At 39.1% G+C, this 19618-nt stretch overlaps 2 protein-coding genes across 2 annotated transcripts; both read right to left on the reverse strand.

The window, feature by feature from the left end:
- Nucleotides 1-1484: 1484 nt before the first annotated feature.
- LOC134005621 (protein mono-ADP-ribosyltransferase PARP14-like) lies at nucleotides 1485-9752 on the reverse strand. Its single transcript, XM_062444548.1, has 7 exons — nucleotides 9506-9752; nucleotides 8124-8272; nucleotides 5817-7886; nucleotides 5174-5410; nucleotides 4772-4996; nucleotides 3798-3858; nucleotides 1485-3461 (listed from the first exon to the last, which is right to left on the reverse strand). The coding sequence occupies exons 1-7, from the start codon at nucleotides 9678-9680 to the stop codon at nucleotides 2392-2394; spliced, it is 3987 nt and encodes a 1328-aa protein (XP_062300532.1). The 5' UTR covers nucleotides 9681-9752; the 3' UTR covers nucleotides 1485-2391.
- A 4633-nt stretch (nucleotides 9753-14385) lies between these two features.
- LOC134005501 (uncharacterized) lies at nucleotides 14386-18500 on the reverse strand. The gene is made up of 5 exons (XM_062444427.1): nucleotides 18329-18500; nucleotides 18101-18234; nucleotides 16005-16922; nucleotides 15570-15699; nucleotides 14386-15314 (listed from the first exon to the last, which is right to left on the reverse strand). The coding sequence occupies exons 1-5, from the start codon at nucleotides 18498-18500 to the stop codon at nucleotides 14386-14388; spliced, it is 2283 nt and encodes a 760-aa protein (XP_062300411.1).
- Between the last annotated feature and the right edge of the window lie 1118 nt (nucleotides 18501-19618).

Consider the following 19618-nt stretch of genomic DNA (forward strand, 5'->3'; position numbering starts at 1 on the left):
GTATTGCATCCATTGTGTGCTTTTATATAAATGTTTTCCTTTTCAGCAGCCTAAATAGATCATGTTGTTATTGCATGAAGTAGAAACCAGTGTTATGAAAGTTAACGACAGATGTTGGATACAGTAAATTGAAGGAAAATAATATTGGACCTCATGTTGTTGCCACAACAATAAGAAAGGAATCTGCAGGGAATTGAACCCAGTAAACCATGAGTACCATTACCAGAGACTTTTGATTTTTGAGGCTACATGGAAGAGAAAGCAAAACCTGTATTAGCAACAGAGTATTATTTCAGGCTATTGTTATTATGGCTACTACTTTTGTTATGTTGTTCATCAAATGTAGCGACATGTTCATAGTGCAGCTTCATAATTATCCTATGTATGATTTAAATGTTGAGAATACATGTTACAGTTATAAATGCTTTTGTAATGCAAGAAAAAGAAAGCAGTGTTAATTGTTAATTCATTAAGCACAATAAATGATTTCAGCAAAGTTTATACTGTTGTGTTAGTTCATTAATGTGTGTTATTTTTCTTTTTGGAATTCTCTCACAATCTCATTTGCCTAAAAAGCTGAACATGTGATTGAAACCTACATTTGTACCTTCATGCTGTGAACAATCACTGCATTTCAGCCTGGCAGCCGAGGAAGAGGACTGCTGCTGCTCCTTGTCCCTCCTCAGCTCATACTGCTTCAGCAGCACGAGGCTGAGACCCTGTTCCTGTAGCTGAGAGACAAAAGTTTGTCGTAATATCATATCAATTACATCTACAAACTTTCTGATGAAAAACCAACATCACATACTGCGTCATCTGCTGATGTCAACAGCAACAGTGAACACAACAGCTGTGTGTGTGCAGTGCCAAAGCTTTGGCATCTGCCTCTCGCCTGTGTACTAAGTGCCAGATGAGTAGACGGACCATCATCTTTGGCAACACAGAGAACAGAGCAACCCCCATGTAGGTCCCTCCTTCCCTCCTGCAGCAGTCCCAGGTGACATCTGGTCATCCACTGAGTGGTACCAACATCTGGTCCGGCCAGTTTCCTGTCACCTGCAGAGGACAGGTGTGTCATTTGTCATTAAAGGTGCAGCGTTTTTACACCTAATACGATTTGCCGCTGTCAGGTATCACATCATATGCATTAATGTCTTGTTAACTGAGTCATATGTTCTCACCTTCTTGGTGGAGACCACCTTCATGATGTCACCTTCACCCTCAGCTCATCAATTTTACACATTAATTCACAGATCACTGTTAGGCTAGTCACTCAGCCTCTTTAGCTCTTAAGTATTTCCTTCAAAGTTGGGTATTGTAAACAAGGTTTTCTTGCAATTGGCCAGAAGCTTCAACTAATCATCTTTATTCAAATCATTATTGGTTTAGGTAGCTCCCTGTTGACCAAGGATAGCAGTCAGTAAAAAAGATAAGCTATATAACAAAATGAACAGAACAAACTGGACAGAATGGCGTTTTGAGTTTTTAACCCTTTTATTGTTGAAAAACTGATTTGTAACAAAGAGAAAGAGATCAATGAAAATAAGTTAATTGCCATTTTTCAACACCCTGGAATTACGGACAATGGACATTCAGATGACCAATTTGAGATATATAATGACATTTAATCATCTGAATCTTCCAGACTTATTGAGGTTATCACATCACAACCTAAAAGATCTGTATTAATAATGATTAGTTATAATATCCTCCCCTGGTGGACAGTGATCACTCTGCTAGGCTTACTTTGTGCATTTGCAGTTTAAAGTGGCAAAGTGTCTTATAGTACAACATATTTATTGGTTTATACATCATATCATATGTATCATAATGTACATGTTATATACAAGTGAGTAATAAAACAGACTTTTGAGAACATTTTACCTCCACCATTTTTAAGGCCACTGTTTTTCTTCTTTAAGAGTCTGCTGTGTTGTTCTGCTCAAATACAAAACAAGTAGAAGCAGTACTAATCAACATTTTTGAATTAATTATTGTTAAACAGAGAATAATCAACCAACTGCGCATTTCCCATTTAGTTTTTGACCTTTTTTTTTTTTTTGAACAGAAAACTCTTCAACCTCTTATCTAGCCTCAGCTGGCAGCAACAAAAAGCTCTGATAAATACAATGAACAGGTAACTGACCAGCACCAAACTACAAACAGACAAACTTAAGGATTAGTTGGTGAACATAAAAATGTTGGTGGAGATCTAAATATACCTAAAATGATAGTTAATGCTGCATAGAAATTTGTCAGATAACCACAAAACAGTGGATGCTGTAAATGTGTTACTACTGTAGGTTGTGGTGACTCTAATTAGTGATAATACGTGAATCCAGTTTTCAGTTTGTTCAGTTTCCCCCATGTATAAACAAGAAAAAAAAATTGTTATTGCAATCTTAAAGTAGAGTTTCCTTTGTCAATGACAGCCTTAGCTGCCCTGTCTATTGCTTCCCCTACTGTTTCTGCATCCTCAGCTGCATCATGTCCAATAACACCACCCATTACTCCTCCTGTTACAGCCACGGCTGCTGTAGACACACCTAACACGGCTGCAGCTACTCCTGCTGCTTCTCCTCCAAAAGTTGCTAATGCTGGAATTTGTTTCAGAATATTTTTAAAGTGTGGCGCCTGCTGTAAAGCTCTGATAAATAATTGGACCATTGCAGTCAAACCAAAAAAAGCTCCAACTAAAGTTCCTGTTGCAGTACCTGCCAGTTGGATCAAAAACCTGTCACACACTCTGCGTTTAGCCTGCTTTCTGATCTCTTCCTCTGGCATATTTCCTGATGACTGTTTAATGTGCTCTGACTCTCTCTGTATTTCTTTCTCCACTGCTTGTAACATCTCATTGGTGTAGTAGCCTCCTTGGTTTTCCATCACCATCTTGTCCACTGTGTTGAGTAGCTCCTCCACCTGGAACTGGTTGCTTCTGTAGGTATTTTGTTGTGTATTATTCCAGTATTTATTATCAAAGACGTGGCACCTACCACCACATTGATTCACCAGATGACTCAGATCCTCATTCTGACTGACAAACTCCTTAATTGTCATCCCTTTAGGGAGCTGGGCACCATGAGTGAAGACCACTACAGCAAATTTTAGAGCATCTTCTGTGAAACACTGGCGTATTTTTGCGATGACATCTTTCTCCTGCTCTGTGAATTTATCCACTTTGAGCAAAATAAGAAAAGCATGAGGCCCGGGAGCGCACTCTGTGATGCACTTCATTATCTCATCCTTAACTTCGCCCTCTTTCCGTTCTACATCAAAGAACCCAGGAGTGTCAATCAAAGTGATACTTCTTCCATTGACAGATCTTGTTTCTGTTACACATTGTTGTGTTCCAGAGTTGGGAGAATCATTTGGTTCAAACAGTTGCTCTCCAAGTATGGTGTTGGCTAGGTGGCTTTTCCCTGTTCCAGTTTTTCCCAGCAGGACGATCCTCTTTGTTGACACTAAAAGAAAATATGACTCTGGTAAGTGCATTTGTCTCTTTGCTCCTTTGCTCTCTTTAGCTATTAGCTTTCAGATGTGGATTTCTTTTTGAACAAACAGTAGACAGTACATGGAGGCTCAGATAAAGAAGCACTCCTAAATGACAATATGGATGTGCTCTCATCAGGCAAATACATATAATAATAAAGAAATAACATGGCTAAATTGGTTACAAAACTCAAATATTTAAAATGTTTTAACTTGAAACACTTTTCCATGTCTCTCTTGCTTAATGGTCAGAAGTAAAATGTGAAAAATGGGCATCGTCTTTGCTGTTGGATCAAATCTATACCCACCTTGGTCTGATTGGTGAACATGTTTTGAGAGTTTCAAAGTCTCCTGGAAGCACTCAAAGGCCTGCAGACACAAAGAAAATACAGGTTTCAATACCAAAAAACCAGAGCATGTTTTTTTTCAGGCCAGCAAACTGTGGCATTTGTAAAACAATATTATGTATATACGCTAAATGAATGGCACCAGTTATCTTTAGTGACAACATGTGGACCTCTAAACTTTTTATTCATGACAGACAGCTGACTAAAGCTTTTGCTGCACTGCTGTTGCACTAAATGTAGGAACAACAGATTTTCTCCTATCTATTTTAACGACAGGTTCATAATTTTATAAATCTCACCTAAAACAACAGCTGACATGTTTTTCTTAGTGTAATAGTTCCTCCTGCTCACTTCATGCACTTTCAATAAAAAGCTACATTTTAAAGTTTGGACGCAGTGTATCTAAACTTTTGACTGGTACTACAAGTGATGGGGGACAAAGGCCACTTTCCTGGTTTTGAGCAGAAATGGATTTAAAAGCTGATATTAAGATAATATGAGTCAAATAAAGTGGATATCTTTCACAGTTAGTCTTTTTTAATAAATAATTGTCCTCTTTATGTATTGACAGACTGTTTCCTTGTTAACTGGAATGATCGTAGCATAAAGAGACTCTAAGAATCTTTGAAAGATATTGACGTGATTTGACTAATATCAATTTTATTTCTCCCCCATGACTTACACTGAAAGTGCATTATGAAGGGATATCTTAATGGTCAGTATAAAGAGGAGGAATTGTGACAGCAAGGAACACAAGTGTCAGTGTTCATTTGGGCAGCTGACTGTTGTTTAAGGACAGACATGGAAAAAGTGTGAATTTATCATTTAAGCTTGAGCCATTCAAACCTACTGTACACACCTACTGCATTTGGACTTTGAGTCCATTAATATCATTTGGAATAATTAGTGTTTCTAATACATTGCATTTGTATTACCATGATGGACTCTTGGTCATGGGGGTGGATGACGATGCGGACCAGGAACGGTGTTTTTCTGGCTCTGTTCAGTTTAAAAGCATGAACTTCCTCCTGTAGAACCTGGGCGACCACGCTCTCAGGAAAACGCAGGGCAATCCCAGATCCGAGTACAGGGAAAGCAACAGAATCAAATCCCCTGTTTTCACAAGAAGTCAGGGTTTCTTTGATGGCCATTCTCAGAACCTGGGAAAAGTCAGAAATAGGAAACTTAAGCTCTTTAAAATCTATCACCCCCTTAGATTAGAAAGGAGAAGGGAGTCTGATTTTCAGTTGACATGACAGTATTCTGACACACAAAACCCCCACAAGAGACACCTGAATGCACACAAATGTATTTATGTATTTAACAGACTATTTCACCTCGACAGGGGTCCCATTTGGGTCATTACCCCAAGGAAACAGGTTGAGGAAGATCACAGCTTTGGATGGAAGTGCAGGCAAATCCTCCACCATGACTGTTTCACCAGGCAGAGTTTCTTCTGCCGCTTCTTCTCTAAACCTTGAAGCCAGCTGAACTCCAACCGTTGTGAACAAAGCATTTCCAATACGTGTAGAGAGAGGATTGTGGCCGTACATAGGAGAAACCAGAGCATCGACCTACGAAAAGAGCAGCAGAGGTGGTGGGGTTTGAACACTCTGCAGTTTGTTTGCTGAAATTACTCACTCCCATGTCTGCTTACTGTTAATCAACTGACAGCCACAGGAAGAAATACAGGTTTTCCCCTTGAGAACAATGTACAGTTAATTGTCTGATGCTTTTCTTTCACTTTTAAAAAGGCATGTATGGTTCAGAAATCAGTATTTTTGTGTAATATTGGAATACCAAAACCAGGATGTAAAACCATTTAACATGCCATTCCTTTCATATGGAAAAACACCTGCAAATATTCCAAACATTTGAAATTCTACTGTGTTGAGAACAACAACGAGCATAATCAATATAAGAATATCTAGTCTTAACAGGTTTGACCAATTTTTTTATAATCTCAGCTGAGTTTCTCACCTGCTGGGTCTCAATGGTTCCCTGAACAATCTCGACATGGACACTCTCTCCAGCACCACCGGCAGTGGCTCCACTTCCTGTGTCAGCAAAGTCCATTGGGAATCCAAAATCTCTTGGTGTACTGTTTCCTGTACTTATAGCTTGGAGAAGCCTGTCACATGCAACTTGCATTGCCAACACCACCTCTTTTCTGGTATCTATCAGGATGATTCTGCTCAGACTTCGCCCTCCCTGACTACCAAACTCTTTAACAGCTGTAACAATAGCCTCTGAGCACACTCTGACAGGAACACCGAATGTCCCTGAACTGATACAGGGTATGGCTATCGACTTGAACTTCATAATTTCTGCTAAATCCAGAGCAGTTTTGACAGTTTTTTCCAGTAAAACCTTTTCATTGCCACCTGATATTCGTCCAACAGGTCCAACCGCATGCAGCAGTTTCTTGCAGTTTAGGTTCCCCCCTGTGGTCACTATCACATCACCTGTAGGAATTTTGCCCCACTGCTTTACTATTGCACTACTCTCCCTCTGCACCTCAGGGCCGCCTGCTTTACTCAGTGCAGCAGCAACCCCTCCACAGTGGTCCAGATCCTCATTGGCAGCGTTCACCAGGGCATCAGCATCCTGTTTGGTGATGTCACCCTGACACACCAGCACCTGGAGCCCATCATGAAGACAGTAGCTAGCAAATATTGTGCTTTCTTCACTCAAACTCAAAGATGCCAAATGCTGTGCATCTTTACAATAAAGGTCCTCAAACTGAGAATGACCAACACAATATCTTTCTGTCACTAATGTCTCAGTATGTTGAAGATGGGAGTCCAGAAATGAACCCAGCCAGTTCTTGACCTCAGTCACTTTACTGGGTGGTCCTTCCAACATCACCATGGACTCAGAGGAAGAGGTTAAAGGGTGGAAGGTAACACCTGAATAATCAAAACCATGCTGCTGCAACAAATCTGGTAACTTTTCTGCTAACTCTGGGAAAGGCAGATCAACTATGCGTTGCACATTAGACTGGTCTACAATAAAGAGTGTCACAGCTTCTCTCAGTTCTTCGACCTCTTTGGTGTGGCCCAGTAAGCACACTGTGCTGCCTGAGTCAAACGTGACCTGAGCCCTACATTGTCCTTGGTTTACCTCATTCTCCTTGGATTTAAGTTTTGACTGAAGCTCAGATGGTACAATAGAGCAGTAAGGAAGATCAATATTTACTTCCATGAACTTGCCTTGCAGTGCCTTTTCTGTTTCATCAAGATAATCCGTGAAGAGAGAGAAGAGGCGTAGCTCTGTGTCCCGTAACTCTATTTCCAACTTGTCACCAACTCCTAAAAAGTCACCTAGAGCTCCTGGATCTCCATATGACTTTCTCAGGAAGGTCAAAAGATGTGGACTCATGTCAGAAACAGATCTCTCTAACACTAACTTCTCCTTCTCATAGACTGAATCTCTTGCCTTATGGATCTCCTCCACAGAGCCTTCCAGGACTAATTGTCCTGCATTTCCTTTTGTCACCTTAACTCCTGGAAAATCTTGTCGCAAAAAGTGCTCAATGTCTTTCCAGAGTAGGCGAAGCTTGGCCTCAACCAGTTGACAAGTACTGATCTGCTTCTCCCTTACAGATAGCCTGTTCTCTATATCACTCAACCTGGCATCTACCTGAGATCGTTCCCCAACCACAACAGCCATCCCAGCCTCACTGTACACTTTCACTTCATCTATAATCTGTTGAGACCTGCGGTGCTGAAGCAAAGCTTTCATTTTGTGAGGGTTAAACTCAAAATGGCAGGGGTAGCGTTCCTGTAAACCTTTAAAGAGTTTGTCCACCTCATCTTCCCACTTTTTGACTCCATCTCCCTCTACAGCACCAGGTTGGGTTAATCTCCTCACTAAAACCCTCCCGTCTTCTGGGTAAAGCTGAGCAGAGCATGCCACAGAAGCAAGTGTTTCCTCTAGTTCTTTCCCAGCCTTGGGACTTTCCTTTAGGTAGCGAAGGAGATAAGCATCAAAATGTACTTCATATTCTTCACCACTTGATGGAGGAGTTGAGGCAGCCTCTACACAGCTCTGTGTAGAAGAGAGATTTTCACATAATAATGAGAACAGTGTACTCTCATTCCCCCCAAAATGCATATAAACAGTTTAAATGTAAACACAAAGCCTGTATTTCAAATCTGATAATAAATTCTCACATACAACATTTATCAAGCTGCATACAGCCTAACTGACACAACATAACAACATGAAATAAGGAAATGTAAATAGTTTTTAACCTTAATTGAATGACAGAAATGTTGTACTAACCTGTGCTGTAGTTGTGAAGTTCTGGCTTGGAGTTGGGGTGGATTTGGGAGAGGAGGAGAGAGGTTCCAGGCTGCCTCGGACAGTAAACACCAGTGGACCATCTCCAAGCTCCACTGAATGCTGGGACCTCTGCAGAACTGCCTGCTGGTCTGAGACAGAAAAAACAGGAGAGATTATTTAGAGACTCTTATTTAGACTCTTTTTCTCTTTTTTCTTACATTTGTCATATCTACCGTCTTATTTTCTTACTTCTCTCCTCATTACCTATTTCTGGCTTTGCCTGGCGACTAAAATGAATCCATCAAACACCCTTTCTGTCACAGTGTGCAACATAATACAATACTTCATCATGAGTCATAAGGTCCTGCTTTGTTGTGCGTCATGTAGTTGTGTCAACAGGTATTCAGGTAAAGCTGATTTCATCTTAAAATGTCATGAGTAGATTCAAATCAGTCATTGTAGGAAATGAAAACTGATCTTACTTTGTGTTTTGCTGTGGATTATTATTGCTCTATTTCTTTGATATCTCTGCAGTGCATTTCCAATTTTTCCACTCTGTCTTGGAACTTGCTGTGTTTTGCTTGCTGTAATCATTCCTCCTGTTCATGTCCTCTTAATATGTTAACAATGTAAGTGATGGGGGACAAACGCCATGAAAATAGTAAAAGAGTCGGCAAACACACACCAAAGTCTTTGTGAGATGCTGGTACTAACAGCAGAATTCAGATAGGATCAACAGGAAAAAGTGCTGCATACTTCATTTTTATTAATTATTTAATTGCCAACATTTCGACTAAGTCTTCAAAGACTCCTTTTGAGCAAAGATGTGTTACAGAGGATAATATGAGGACCTCTGTGATTGTTTTCCTGCTCAGCTGCAGTGGAAGGACTGTAACTAAAAGAGGGAATTTGACACTAAAAAGACTAACTTGAAAGGCATTGACATGATTTGACTAGTTCAGATGGCTGAAGCATCATATTAGCTTCACATAAACTTTTAAGAACATTTTTGTACGAAAAGAGGACGTTTTTGTACCTATGCTTTATAAAACGGAAAACTCAGCCAGCCTTGACGATAAGTTTCACTTTCCCAGGAAACTGAAACTCAGGAGGGTCACCCTGAAAATAATGTTGACTACATGTGATATTGCACGTTGAACGTTTCAATAGATAAATACGCCTTGACAGTCAACACCTTTTTGTTATTTAGGATTTTAATTGCTATCGGTTGGAATGATACGACAGTAGTCTAATCGTGGGCTTGTCATTTATAGACTAGTTATATAATACTCTCCTTTACTTGTCTACTATTGTCAACATGGCACTGTTAACAGAAATGAAATAATGTAAAACATGAATATATTGTACGTCATGTCTCCTACCTTTCTGATATTTAAAAGCTATCTTGTAGATTTCATCATTCACTCGTATCAGTTGTCCGCAGTCGCCTCCACCTGATTTGCGGTGAATACGGAAATACTTCTCTATCTTCTTTTCCTGCTCTGGGGGCAAGCTGCGGCAGTCGAAGAAAACGGGAAATTTGTTCAAATCACCCATCGTCCTCTTGTGAAAAGATGGGTAAAGCTAAACATTTACAGTATCCAGTTAGAGGAGCGCAGTGCAGGCCTGCTTTCCCCTGCAAGCTGAGCTGCACACTGAATGACGACAGAAGAGGAAGAGGCAAATCATAACATGGGAGGGACTGGCAACATTTGGGAGGTGCCAACCACGTGTCTATGTAGTTCATTACAGATATGCGGGGAGAACAGGATTTTCTTGTCCATCAAGGTAGAAAAATGCCTTGCAGCACATCAACACTCATTATAACATTGGCAGTATAAAAAGTGCAACTGATAATAATAATAATGATAAAGTGATAAGAATAAACGTGTATATAGCACGTCTCTTAACAATATTTCAAAATGCTTTACAAAAGAAAATAAAACCAGACATATAAGGCAAAGATGAGCAAAGAGGCACGGAAGTAACAATAAAAGATACAAATTAATAATAGTAAAACAATAAAATGCACACAAGCTTTCACAAAGAAAAACGTTTTAAAAGAAAAAAGAGACTTAAGAGTGACTGAGTGGCCAAACTTGCTATAAAGACACTGGGCTCATTGATAAGTAAGGGGTTATTCTTATAATAATAGTCTTGCCTCATACATTGTCACATTGCCAGTGGGGCATTTTTCTAATTTTAGCTACTGGAGATTGTATCTAGTAAACTGGCAGCTATCTCTGTCTATCTCAGCAGCGAGTAACCTGATATAGAGAGAGCAGAGTTCCAACTCCTGTGTTGGTAAGCATGCATCCTGCTGAGGTTTCAGACTCTGTGGTTTTTCAACCGTGCAGCCTCAGTGCAACAGGGTCAACCTCTATAAGCTGCTGGCCTGGGTCCTGGGGCATAGTAGACCTCGACCCTCGACCTTTCTATGGAGAGGGCAAAAACAATGGCTGTTTTCAAAACCACTAAACAGTGTGTCTGCCAGTTTCTACCATGAGTCAGCTTCCTGTATTTCTATCAGAGAGATTATGTTGTCCTGTAGATAACATTCCCTACAACACGAGTAGTGAATTATTGAATGATTTTGGATACAGGGCTTCAAAAATGTTTTTCTCCTAGTTCAAAATTATTTTTTAAAAATAATATCTCATCAAAATAGTTGCCAGTATTTCTCAACTGTGTCTTTTGGTTGAATTGAAAAGCCACAGATTAAAAATTAAAGAAGGGTTACAGTTGGGATGAGGCTTCAACATTCATTTCACAATGCTTAATTCTCACAAAATCACATTTTCTCAGTTTTTCGTGTTTTAAATACATTATGTGCACAGTATAGGTCATAAATTATGTAAAGCCACGTGAATTGCTCTTGTGCTATAAAGTACAAACAAACTTGCCTTGCCTATCATATGACCACTATTTATATTTGAGGGCCAGCTGTAGCATGACCAGCATTGACACAGAAAGAAAAACACCTCAATATAATAATATCACCATAATATTTTAAGTCCTGTATAAAGTGCACTGCTTGAATAAGATCCACCACCTTTCAGCCCAAGGCCGAGTCAATGTGGTGTGGACTTTGTGATGCAGAGTCATGGTGTCATAAAACACAGAACACCTGCTTTACAGCCAGGTGCACTACAATCCTGGAGGACACTGTCATGCTTCTTGTGCGCCGCTGTAAAGAGTACACAGACCAAGTTGAACTGCCCTAAATGACCTCGTGATAACATTGCTGTGATAAACCCTCTCTGCACAACACCTGACTGAGACTAGTGAACCTGTTTTAGTGAGGAGTATAACACACCTCACAGGTTGTATACGTCTCTCGATAGTTTTCTTCTGACAAGTAGAAATTACTTGAAATGGAGTTCACATTCAGGGCGACACGACAGCAATCTGATAGAGGATAAATTATTAACATCAACCAAATAACATTCAGTTCATGATTAGTGCACTGATATGTTGTGAAACTGCATGGAATAAAATGCTCTCCAGACACTGTAAATGCAACACCAACAAATTTTAAAAAAAACAACAACCTAAATACTTGGGCTTCCACCAGCTCAGACACTTTGTCAGTCACAGTTTTGAACGAACGCTGTGGACGAATGACGCCCCCTGCAGTCTGGTGATTGACAGGGGATGGAGAAAGACTGGAAACTGTGTAGAGAAATCCATGAGACAGAGACAGAAATATAAGAAAAAACTACAAGCAAGAAATACCAATGATGATATCTATGTCATGGGAAAAGTAGTTCACAAATCACCATACTGACCTCCTGATAATGAGAATGATAAGAATCATACTATATATCTGATATCATCAATTTAAATCACAGAGTTCATTAAATATGTTGAGAAATACAAATATAACAATTTTAGTATATCATATTATGTTTCTAATATACAGTAGATTTAAGTGCTTGTTCATTATGTGGAAATTAACAAAGCATCTGAGCTTGATTTAGCCACTTATATGTGTGAAGGACAGAATGGCCTCATTAATTAAGCATGTTCATTAACTTTCACACTTTTTTGGGCATGGTTAGCAATTATTAGAACTATTACACATACATTGGGCATCTTCCCAGTATTGTAAGAGTGGATATGTACTACAGGCCTGATGTGATATTCCAATGACTATCCCTTGTTGCTATGTTGATTTTGGCCAGCAGATGTCAGGTTTGGTAAATGCATTCTGCAGTGCTGTTGGGTGTGACCTACTGATAAGTCAATATGATTGTTAAAAATTATACAAGGTAGTAGAAAAGGTAAAACAGACCACACCTCAGACAGTTAAAGTGTGTCTGGTACCTGAATGAAGTGCATGTATTTGACTCAGTTATGACAAAGAAACATAACAAACTATCTGATTGGTGTGGTATTGCATCAACACAAACATGTGGATGGTCTGATATTTGTGCTGCTACCCGCACACAAGGTAAAAGGAGTATCATTTGTAGTATTCTGAGCATTAAACTATATACATGTAAATGAACGCAACAGCAAGTTTTCTTTTCTAAAACAGCGTCTCAAACTATTCAAGATAATCCTCTAGGCTTTGGACTATCACGGTATTGGAGTATGCTGCTTTTCAATATTTTTATTACCGTCAACACTACAGACTCTGAGTAAATTTGGAGTTTACGAGGAGCACTTGAAGGTATCATGTAATTCCCCATTTGACCACAGTATGTTGTAACGGCGCTGTTCGTATTTCTGCTCATTGACTCCGCAAGTGAAGACTGCAGAAGAAGTGACTGAAAACATCAAACTTTGCTGAAAACTTTACCTGAAAGAAATATTCGTGACTTTCTATGTGTGTGATGAATGAAACTCACCATATTTTTCTTTTCTTGAGCTAATATTCATATTGTAGTCTTCAGTTTCTTTGTTTGTCAGCTATTTCTCGGCTGTGGTACCAGATGAACAGGTAAGACTTACTGTTTTCTCTCTTAAATTCTGCATTAAAATCTTTATCTGCCCTGTTTTTCTTTTGTAAAATGCAAATACCGCGATATTAATGTAGATCTTATTAATGCCTATTCATGTGGGGAAAAAATAATTTGCATATTTATTGACTGTATTTTTTTTAAATGAGTGAGAAGGAGCAGGTGTAATTTTAAGGATTTTTTTTTTTTGTTAAACAAAAAAGTATCAGATATAAATTATTGCAAATACATCTTAAAACATGTCTACAGCCTGGGACTGAAGGCAGCTGTAGCCTACTCCCATTTTCTGGTCCCACAAACAACTTCTTCTTCTTCTTCTTCTTCTTCTTCTTCTTCTTTACTGTACTCAAGCATTAAAGAACAGGTTGCAATCATTCGAAACTGTAGAAATGGTGTTTATAATTCAGTGTGACAGCTTGCATTTTATATGAGCAGCTATTTTTAGCAGTAGCCTTTGTATACTGTCAAACAACAAAACAGATACTGGAAAACACTTATAAACACAAAGCTGTTTAATGGTTAAATAACTCATAACACAAGACATAACATCTTTTAGCATCTCCAAGTCATGGAAAGTATAAAATGAATCTTTCTATTAAAGTTCTGAAGTCATTACAATATTATAATTTTCATTAACATAAGCTAGAAGTAAACAAAACAAAAAAATCCCTACCTTTATGGTCTGTGAATTTATTCTATTTGGTGCAACGAAAAATAACCGAAAAGAAAAAAAACAAAACACAACACACAGCTGTTAAAGTTCTCAGACCAAAACAAATATGTGTCAGTTACTCAATAAAACTGGAAAAAAAGAAAATAAAGTGGTCCCTGAACTGACAGGTCATGAAACGCAGATCAGTGCTGCTTAAATATGAATCAAGATTCTGCATTGCTTATTTCTGCCTTACATTATTTCAAGAACATGTTATTGTGTACTGTTTGGCTCCATTGTGACAAAGTTGTTGTCCTGTCAAAGTTTGTCTGATGATTGTCAAATTCACAATTAATGTCTTCAACCTTGTTCTTAATAGATATACAGTTTGATTATCAGACATTTGTAAAGGGGGCATGTTATTGTTTTTGTTATTTCGATGCTACAAATGGCTTAAGTTCCCAAGCTTGAGGTTAATGCATTTAGAAATCGTCCCTGCAAGTTAAAAGTGAAGGCTTTGAATACATAGCAACATTTGTTTCTACCGTGCTGATGAAGATTTTCCAGTAGAGCCCCAAAATAAAATGGGAATGTGCAAACTATAATTTTAATAACATTTTCTAATTTACTATCAATTATTCGTAATTCATTTGGCAGCTTGGTTGCAAACAGCCTCAATTGCTTTCTGTGCAGCTTCGCTCATAGTTTCTGCTCTTTCTGCTGCATTAAATCCTATCTGACCGCCCATTATTAAATCTTTTTTGACAGCCAATCCAACCATTGCTCTTTCTGCTACGCCAAGTAAAGCTGCTAACAGTGCACCTGTTGCGACACCCGCAAATCTGACCCACAATCTGTCAGAAACACTGATTTTAGTCTGATTTCGTATCTCTTCCTGTGTCATGTTTCCTAATGACAGTCTAATTTGTTCTTCCTCTCTCTCTATTTCTGTTTTGACTGCTTTTAGCATTTCGTTGGTATAGCAACTCCCTTTGTTTGCCTCAGATATTTTATCTATGGTCTTGAGTAGCTCTGCCACCTGGAATTGGTTGCTTCTGTAGCTGTCTTTGTTATCCTTCCAGTATTTATTATCAAAGACATGGCACCGGCCCCCGCACTTCTTCACCAGATCATTCAGATCTTCACTTTGATTGACAAACTCCTCAATTCGTACTCCCTCAGAGAGCTGATCACCATGAGTGAAGACAACTGCAGCATATTTGAAAGCTTCCTCTGAGAAATGTTGGTTTATCCTTGAGCTGACATCCTTCTCCTGCTCAGTATATTTCTCCACTTTAAGCACAATGAGAAAAGCATGAGGCCCAGGAGCACACTCAGTGATACACTTCACTATATCAGTCTTGAGCACCTTCTCATACCTACATGTGTCAAAAAAACTGGGAGTGTCAATCAATGTGATGCTTTTTCTATCTGCACATTTGGTTACTGCGTGAGAGCTATTGGTTTCAGAGATGGCACCATGGCTGATTTTGAACACATCCTCTCCAAATATGGTGTTAGCCAGGCTGCTTTTCCCACTTCCAGTTTTTCCCAGCAGGACAATCCTCCTTGGCACTGGAAAAGAAAAATGACTATATTAGAAAAGTATAAATTTCACTTTTACTTCTGTGACAAACATTGGCATGTTGAGTCTCATACTGGAACGACCATTTGAAAATTTTAATTTATCAGTTGTGTCATAGCAGTGAGTAAGTTTTAGAGATGAACACATGAAAAGATGAACACAGAACACATCATTGACTGAGATCTCCCTCATTTTAAAGTATTGTGTCACGTAATGTATTTTATGGATAATTTAGGAGGAGTCACAGTTGTCCTGGGTTGTCTGGTGGTACATAACATTTTCACCTGCTCCCCCGGCCTGCTCATTGTTATCAGAAATACACCTCATCTGCACTTCACAGGGGCATGGTGGATCAACGTTCTGCAAAAAGTCAATCTACCAAGAAAAGAAAACAAGAAAACATTGAAGTAACCTGCCAAAACTGCATCGAAGGAGTGTTATGGAAACATATTGAAATAAAATATATTCACATCATGTTGAGGACAGATGGGAGCTGTTCAATGCAAAAAACAGATTTCAAGCTTGGTGCTCCTCTTCAGCGATGCTGCTCGAGGTAGAGAACCAAACTTGAAATGTGTAAAAACCAGAGAAATCTGCTTCATCCCAGTCAGGTTTAAGATTTGATCAAAATCGTCAATCACATCAGGGTTTGGTAAGTTCAGAATCTCTTGCGTACTGACCTGATTCATCTGGTAATCTTGCAGGACCTCTTTCAGCTTGTTCACATTTTCATTGTAGCCCACCAGTCGTACTTTGGTCACTGCAGCTCCACTGGTATCTGGGATGAAGTTGACATCCACTCTGAACTCTCGAAAGTTTGCCTTGTTTTTGGCTTTGTTCAGGATTTCCTTCACTTGGTCCAGATCTGGAGGTACAGCTGAAGCACCCTGCAGCTGCACATTGACCTCACTCAGTTCTCTCAGCACTGCTGTCTCAGCCTCATCCAGAGCATCAGAGGACAAACTCGACAGTACCAGGTCTGACCCAACATCTAGGGCAACAGGGTTTCTGAGGCTGTGCTGGAAGTGAGTCTGGTACTTGGAGATGACACCACTGGATGTCATGAAGGTCATCAAAGCTGTAGAGAGCTTAACTCTCTTTTCCTTTATCTTTTTCATCAGTTCTTCCAGTTTTGTCACTCCTAGCTCCACTTCCTTGTCAGGACCCTTCATGATGATCACATTCACATTACCTCTGAGAATTTTTACTTCGGGGCAATGTGCACACATTTCTCTACTAAACTCCTCCTCTACCAGTTTGACATGCTTCTCCTCAACTGGGAGTTCCTTACGGGTTGGCAGTCTCTTTTCCAGAATCGCAATTCTTTCCTTCACAGCCTGAACTTCTCCCACAACCACAGCATAACCGTCCTCTGTGTATACTTTGATATTATCAGTCAGAAAGCTGAGGTCCTGCAGTAGGATTTTCCCTAGTTTTGGCTCAACCCCATGATAGCAGAGGTACGTCTCAGTAAGGCTGATGAAGATCTTATCCACTTGTAGCTCCCATGTCTCTGCAACACTGCCAAGAGCTCCTCGAGGGTCCATCTCAACATCCCCCCTAACCACCGCCTCCTCTTCATCAAAGTCCAACTCTACCTTGCAGTTAATAGCAGAAAGCTGCTTCTCTAAGACTTTGAATGCTTGGGAGCTGTCTCTTAGGTAATACAGGAGGAAAATATCTATCTTGAAAATCTTCTCAAGGCCTTTTGTGTTGTATTTTTTGAATGTCTAAAGAAGAAAAGCAACAATAAACAAATTAACTTTCAATAAGCCTTTGTAAGTCTTATCAGACTGCTGCATTGGATTTTCTATAAATGAGAAAAAGATGTCATAAAAAAGGAAATCGCTCCAAACTGGTATGACCAGGTCATTTGCTTACAACATTTGTTTTTACCATATTTATGCAAGCATCCACTTAGGTTACCAAAGGTCAGTAGTAGAGGTTTAACAATACATATATTCGTCCTGAACTGTCACGGTACGGACGTTACAGTTTGGTGCATGTAATTGTAAGGATATACTCTCCATGACCCAAGCAGTTATTGTCAAAATAGTTTAATAATCCACTTACTCCGACGTGCGGAACAATAATTGTGTGCAAATTCCACCCAGACTGTTTTGGCAGGGTACCATTTAGCTCTAGCATGGATATATGCTAGCCCATCTAGCCTGGTTACCCTGGTTATCCTAGTTAACCTGTAGTGTCAATGCTGTGAGAATGACAACAGAGAGACCCATAAAAACATTTTAAAATTCCTTGAGTTCTGCTGTTGAGAAAAATGATTAAAAAACATTTGGCTTCTAACGTGGTCAGACTTGTGAGAACCAGTTCTGACAGAGCAAAATGTAGTTCAAGTATTGCAGAAGTAATGGTTTGGTTTAGTTTCAACAACTTTATACACTGCTAGACACATAAATCAGCATAAAGCAGCTGTCCTGACTACTTGTAACAAACAAAATAGTGGTTTTCATTTTCCACTGCAGCGAAACTAAACTGTTTCAGTAACAGTTTCCACCGCAGTAAAATTTAACTGTTTCAGTAATAGTTTCCACTGCAGTGAAACTAAACTGGTTAAGTAATAATTGTGGCCAATGAGCAATTGTTGAAAGTTTTCTTTTTTTAAATAAAGGACCAAAATGTTCTTTTCTTTCTTTTTATTTTCTTTCTTTTCTGTACCGAAATCATACCGAACCCTAGCCCCAAAAGCAAGGCAAATATCAAACTGAATTTGTGTACCGTTACACCCCAAGTCGATAGTACTCAGTTAGCTCACCTGTAAGTGACTAAGAGATGGCTTGTCAGAGGGTTTAGGGGTCTGAGGTGAATTGGTTCGGCTCACAATCAGATCAAGCTCCCCAGAAGGAAGTGAGATAGTGTGAAACTTCCTCTGCAAAACCCTTTCCTGGTCTGTAAAACATAACAAAGTCGCAGCGAAAGCATACATTTTAGCTCAATACAAAGTAAATTCTATACACAACTCTAACCTGATGTCATGCCTTACCTTCTTTTTCCTTAAAGCAGATTTTATAGGTGTTGTCTCTAACCTTTTCAATCACTCCACAATCACCACCACCAGAATCTCGCCTTTTCTGAAAGTGTCTCCTGATTTTCTTCTTCTCTCCATCTGTCAGCTCCTTAGCTTCAAAGAATAATGGATGTTGGTATTCTTCCATTTTACCTAAACTTATGGAAAAATGTTCAATAAGTATGACACTTTGCTATATACCACCCTGCCTCCCGAGTGACCAAAGTGCTCTGAAGTGCCTTTTATTTGTTTCACTTTCACCTATAAAGGTTTCCTGTTCAACTCCGCTAGACTGCTTGTAAATGGAAACCCCCAAAACTATTTAATGTTTAGCTTTAAGTGAGATATTCTCATGGTTGAGCTTGTTGTGCAGGAATTGCTATCAGTGTTATTATGATGGGAATAACATTGATGATGATGTCTTTATATGATGCTGATTGTGTTAGCTTGTCCTTTAGGTCCTGAAAGTTATTTGCCAAGAGCTCATTAACAATTTCAACAATTCATTGCTTTTTCTCTAATAGCACAAAATAGTGAACAATGGTCATTGCAATCTTGTGAACTGCACAGCACAGCAGTGCTTTGAGCTTAAGTCACCATGCTAACAAGCTCACAATGATGTTTTGCAGGTGTAATATTTACCATGTTCACCATCTTTTGCCATATTTGTCAGTCAGCACTAAATGAGACTATCCTCCCAAGAAAAATGACACAATAGGTCATAATGTCATTCACCAAAAAATGACATTAAGACAGTTTCTTAAAAAACATCTCACTCAAAAAACAAAACAAAGCCCTAATTGACAGGCAGACAGAACTAGGGCCACAAATATTAACTGGGAACCAGCAGTAACTGGACTGGAGTAGTTGGTATTTGCTGAATATGTACAGCAGAGTAGGTTTCCTGACTGTATGCAATGGCTGACAATAATAGGAAACGGGTACATTAACAATGAGGAATGAAAACTGCCACAGTCTGTAGATGTCACTGTTGTATTATTTAATGGTGTTGTCTATTTTGAAAAAGGAGTGAAGTGGTTTTGTTCTATTTTTTTCTTTTTAACAGAATAATACGCAGCACATTACTAAGTGTTGACGCCATAAAGCAAAATTAACTCACCGTCCCTGTAAAAAAAAAAGAAAAAACACTGTAGTTATCTGGATTGCTTGATGTCCTTGCTGCATAATTTTGCTCCTCTTCTCCAGCTGTGCTTTGACTGTACTTTTCTACTAGTTTAACTTGTTTGTCGACCATTTCTAAAGAAA

This window comes from Scomber scombrus, chromosome 23 (assembly GCF_963691925.1).
Source record: "Scomber scombrus chromosome 23, fScoSco1.1, whole genome shotgun sequence".
Lineage (NCBI taxonomy): Eukaryota > Metazoa > Chordata > Actinopteri > Scombriformes > Scombridae > Scomber > Scomber scombrus.

Excerpts from the sequence above, each read along its gene's own strand:
- LOC134005621 (XM_062444548.1), bottom strand. The coding sequence starts at position 9,680 with ATGGGTGATTTGAACAAATTTCCCGTTTTCTTCGACTGCCGCAGCTTG. Across the intron at positions 8,273-9,505 it reads AGCTTTTAAATATCAGAAAG|ACCAGCAGGCAGTTCTGCAG; the intron begins GTAGGAGACATG and ends TTTCTGTCTCAG. Across the intron at positions 3,462-3,797 it reads TGTTCACCAATCAGACCAAG|TGTCAACAAAGAGGATCGTC; the intron begins GTGGGTATAGAT and ends ATTTTCTTTTAG.
- LOC134005501 (XM_062444427.1), bottom strand. The coding sequence starts at position 18,500 with ATGGAAGAATACCAACATCCATTATTCTTTGAAGCTAAGGAGCTGACA. Across the intron at positions 18,235-18,328 it reads CTGCTTTAAGGAAAAAGAAG|ACCAGGAAAGGGTTTTGCAG; the intron begins GTAAGGCATGAC and ends TATGTTTTACAG. Across the intron at positions 15,700-16,004 it reads AAGATTACCAGATGAATCAG|ATTGACTTTTTGCAGAACGT; the intron begins GTCAGTACGCAA and ends TTTTCTTGGTAG.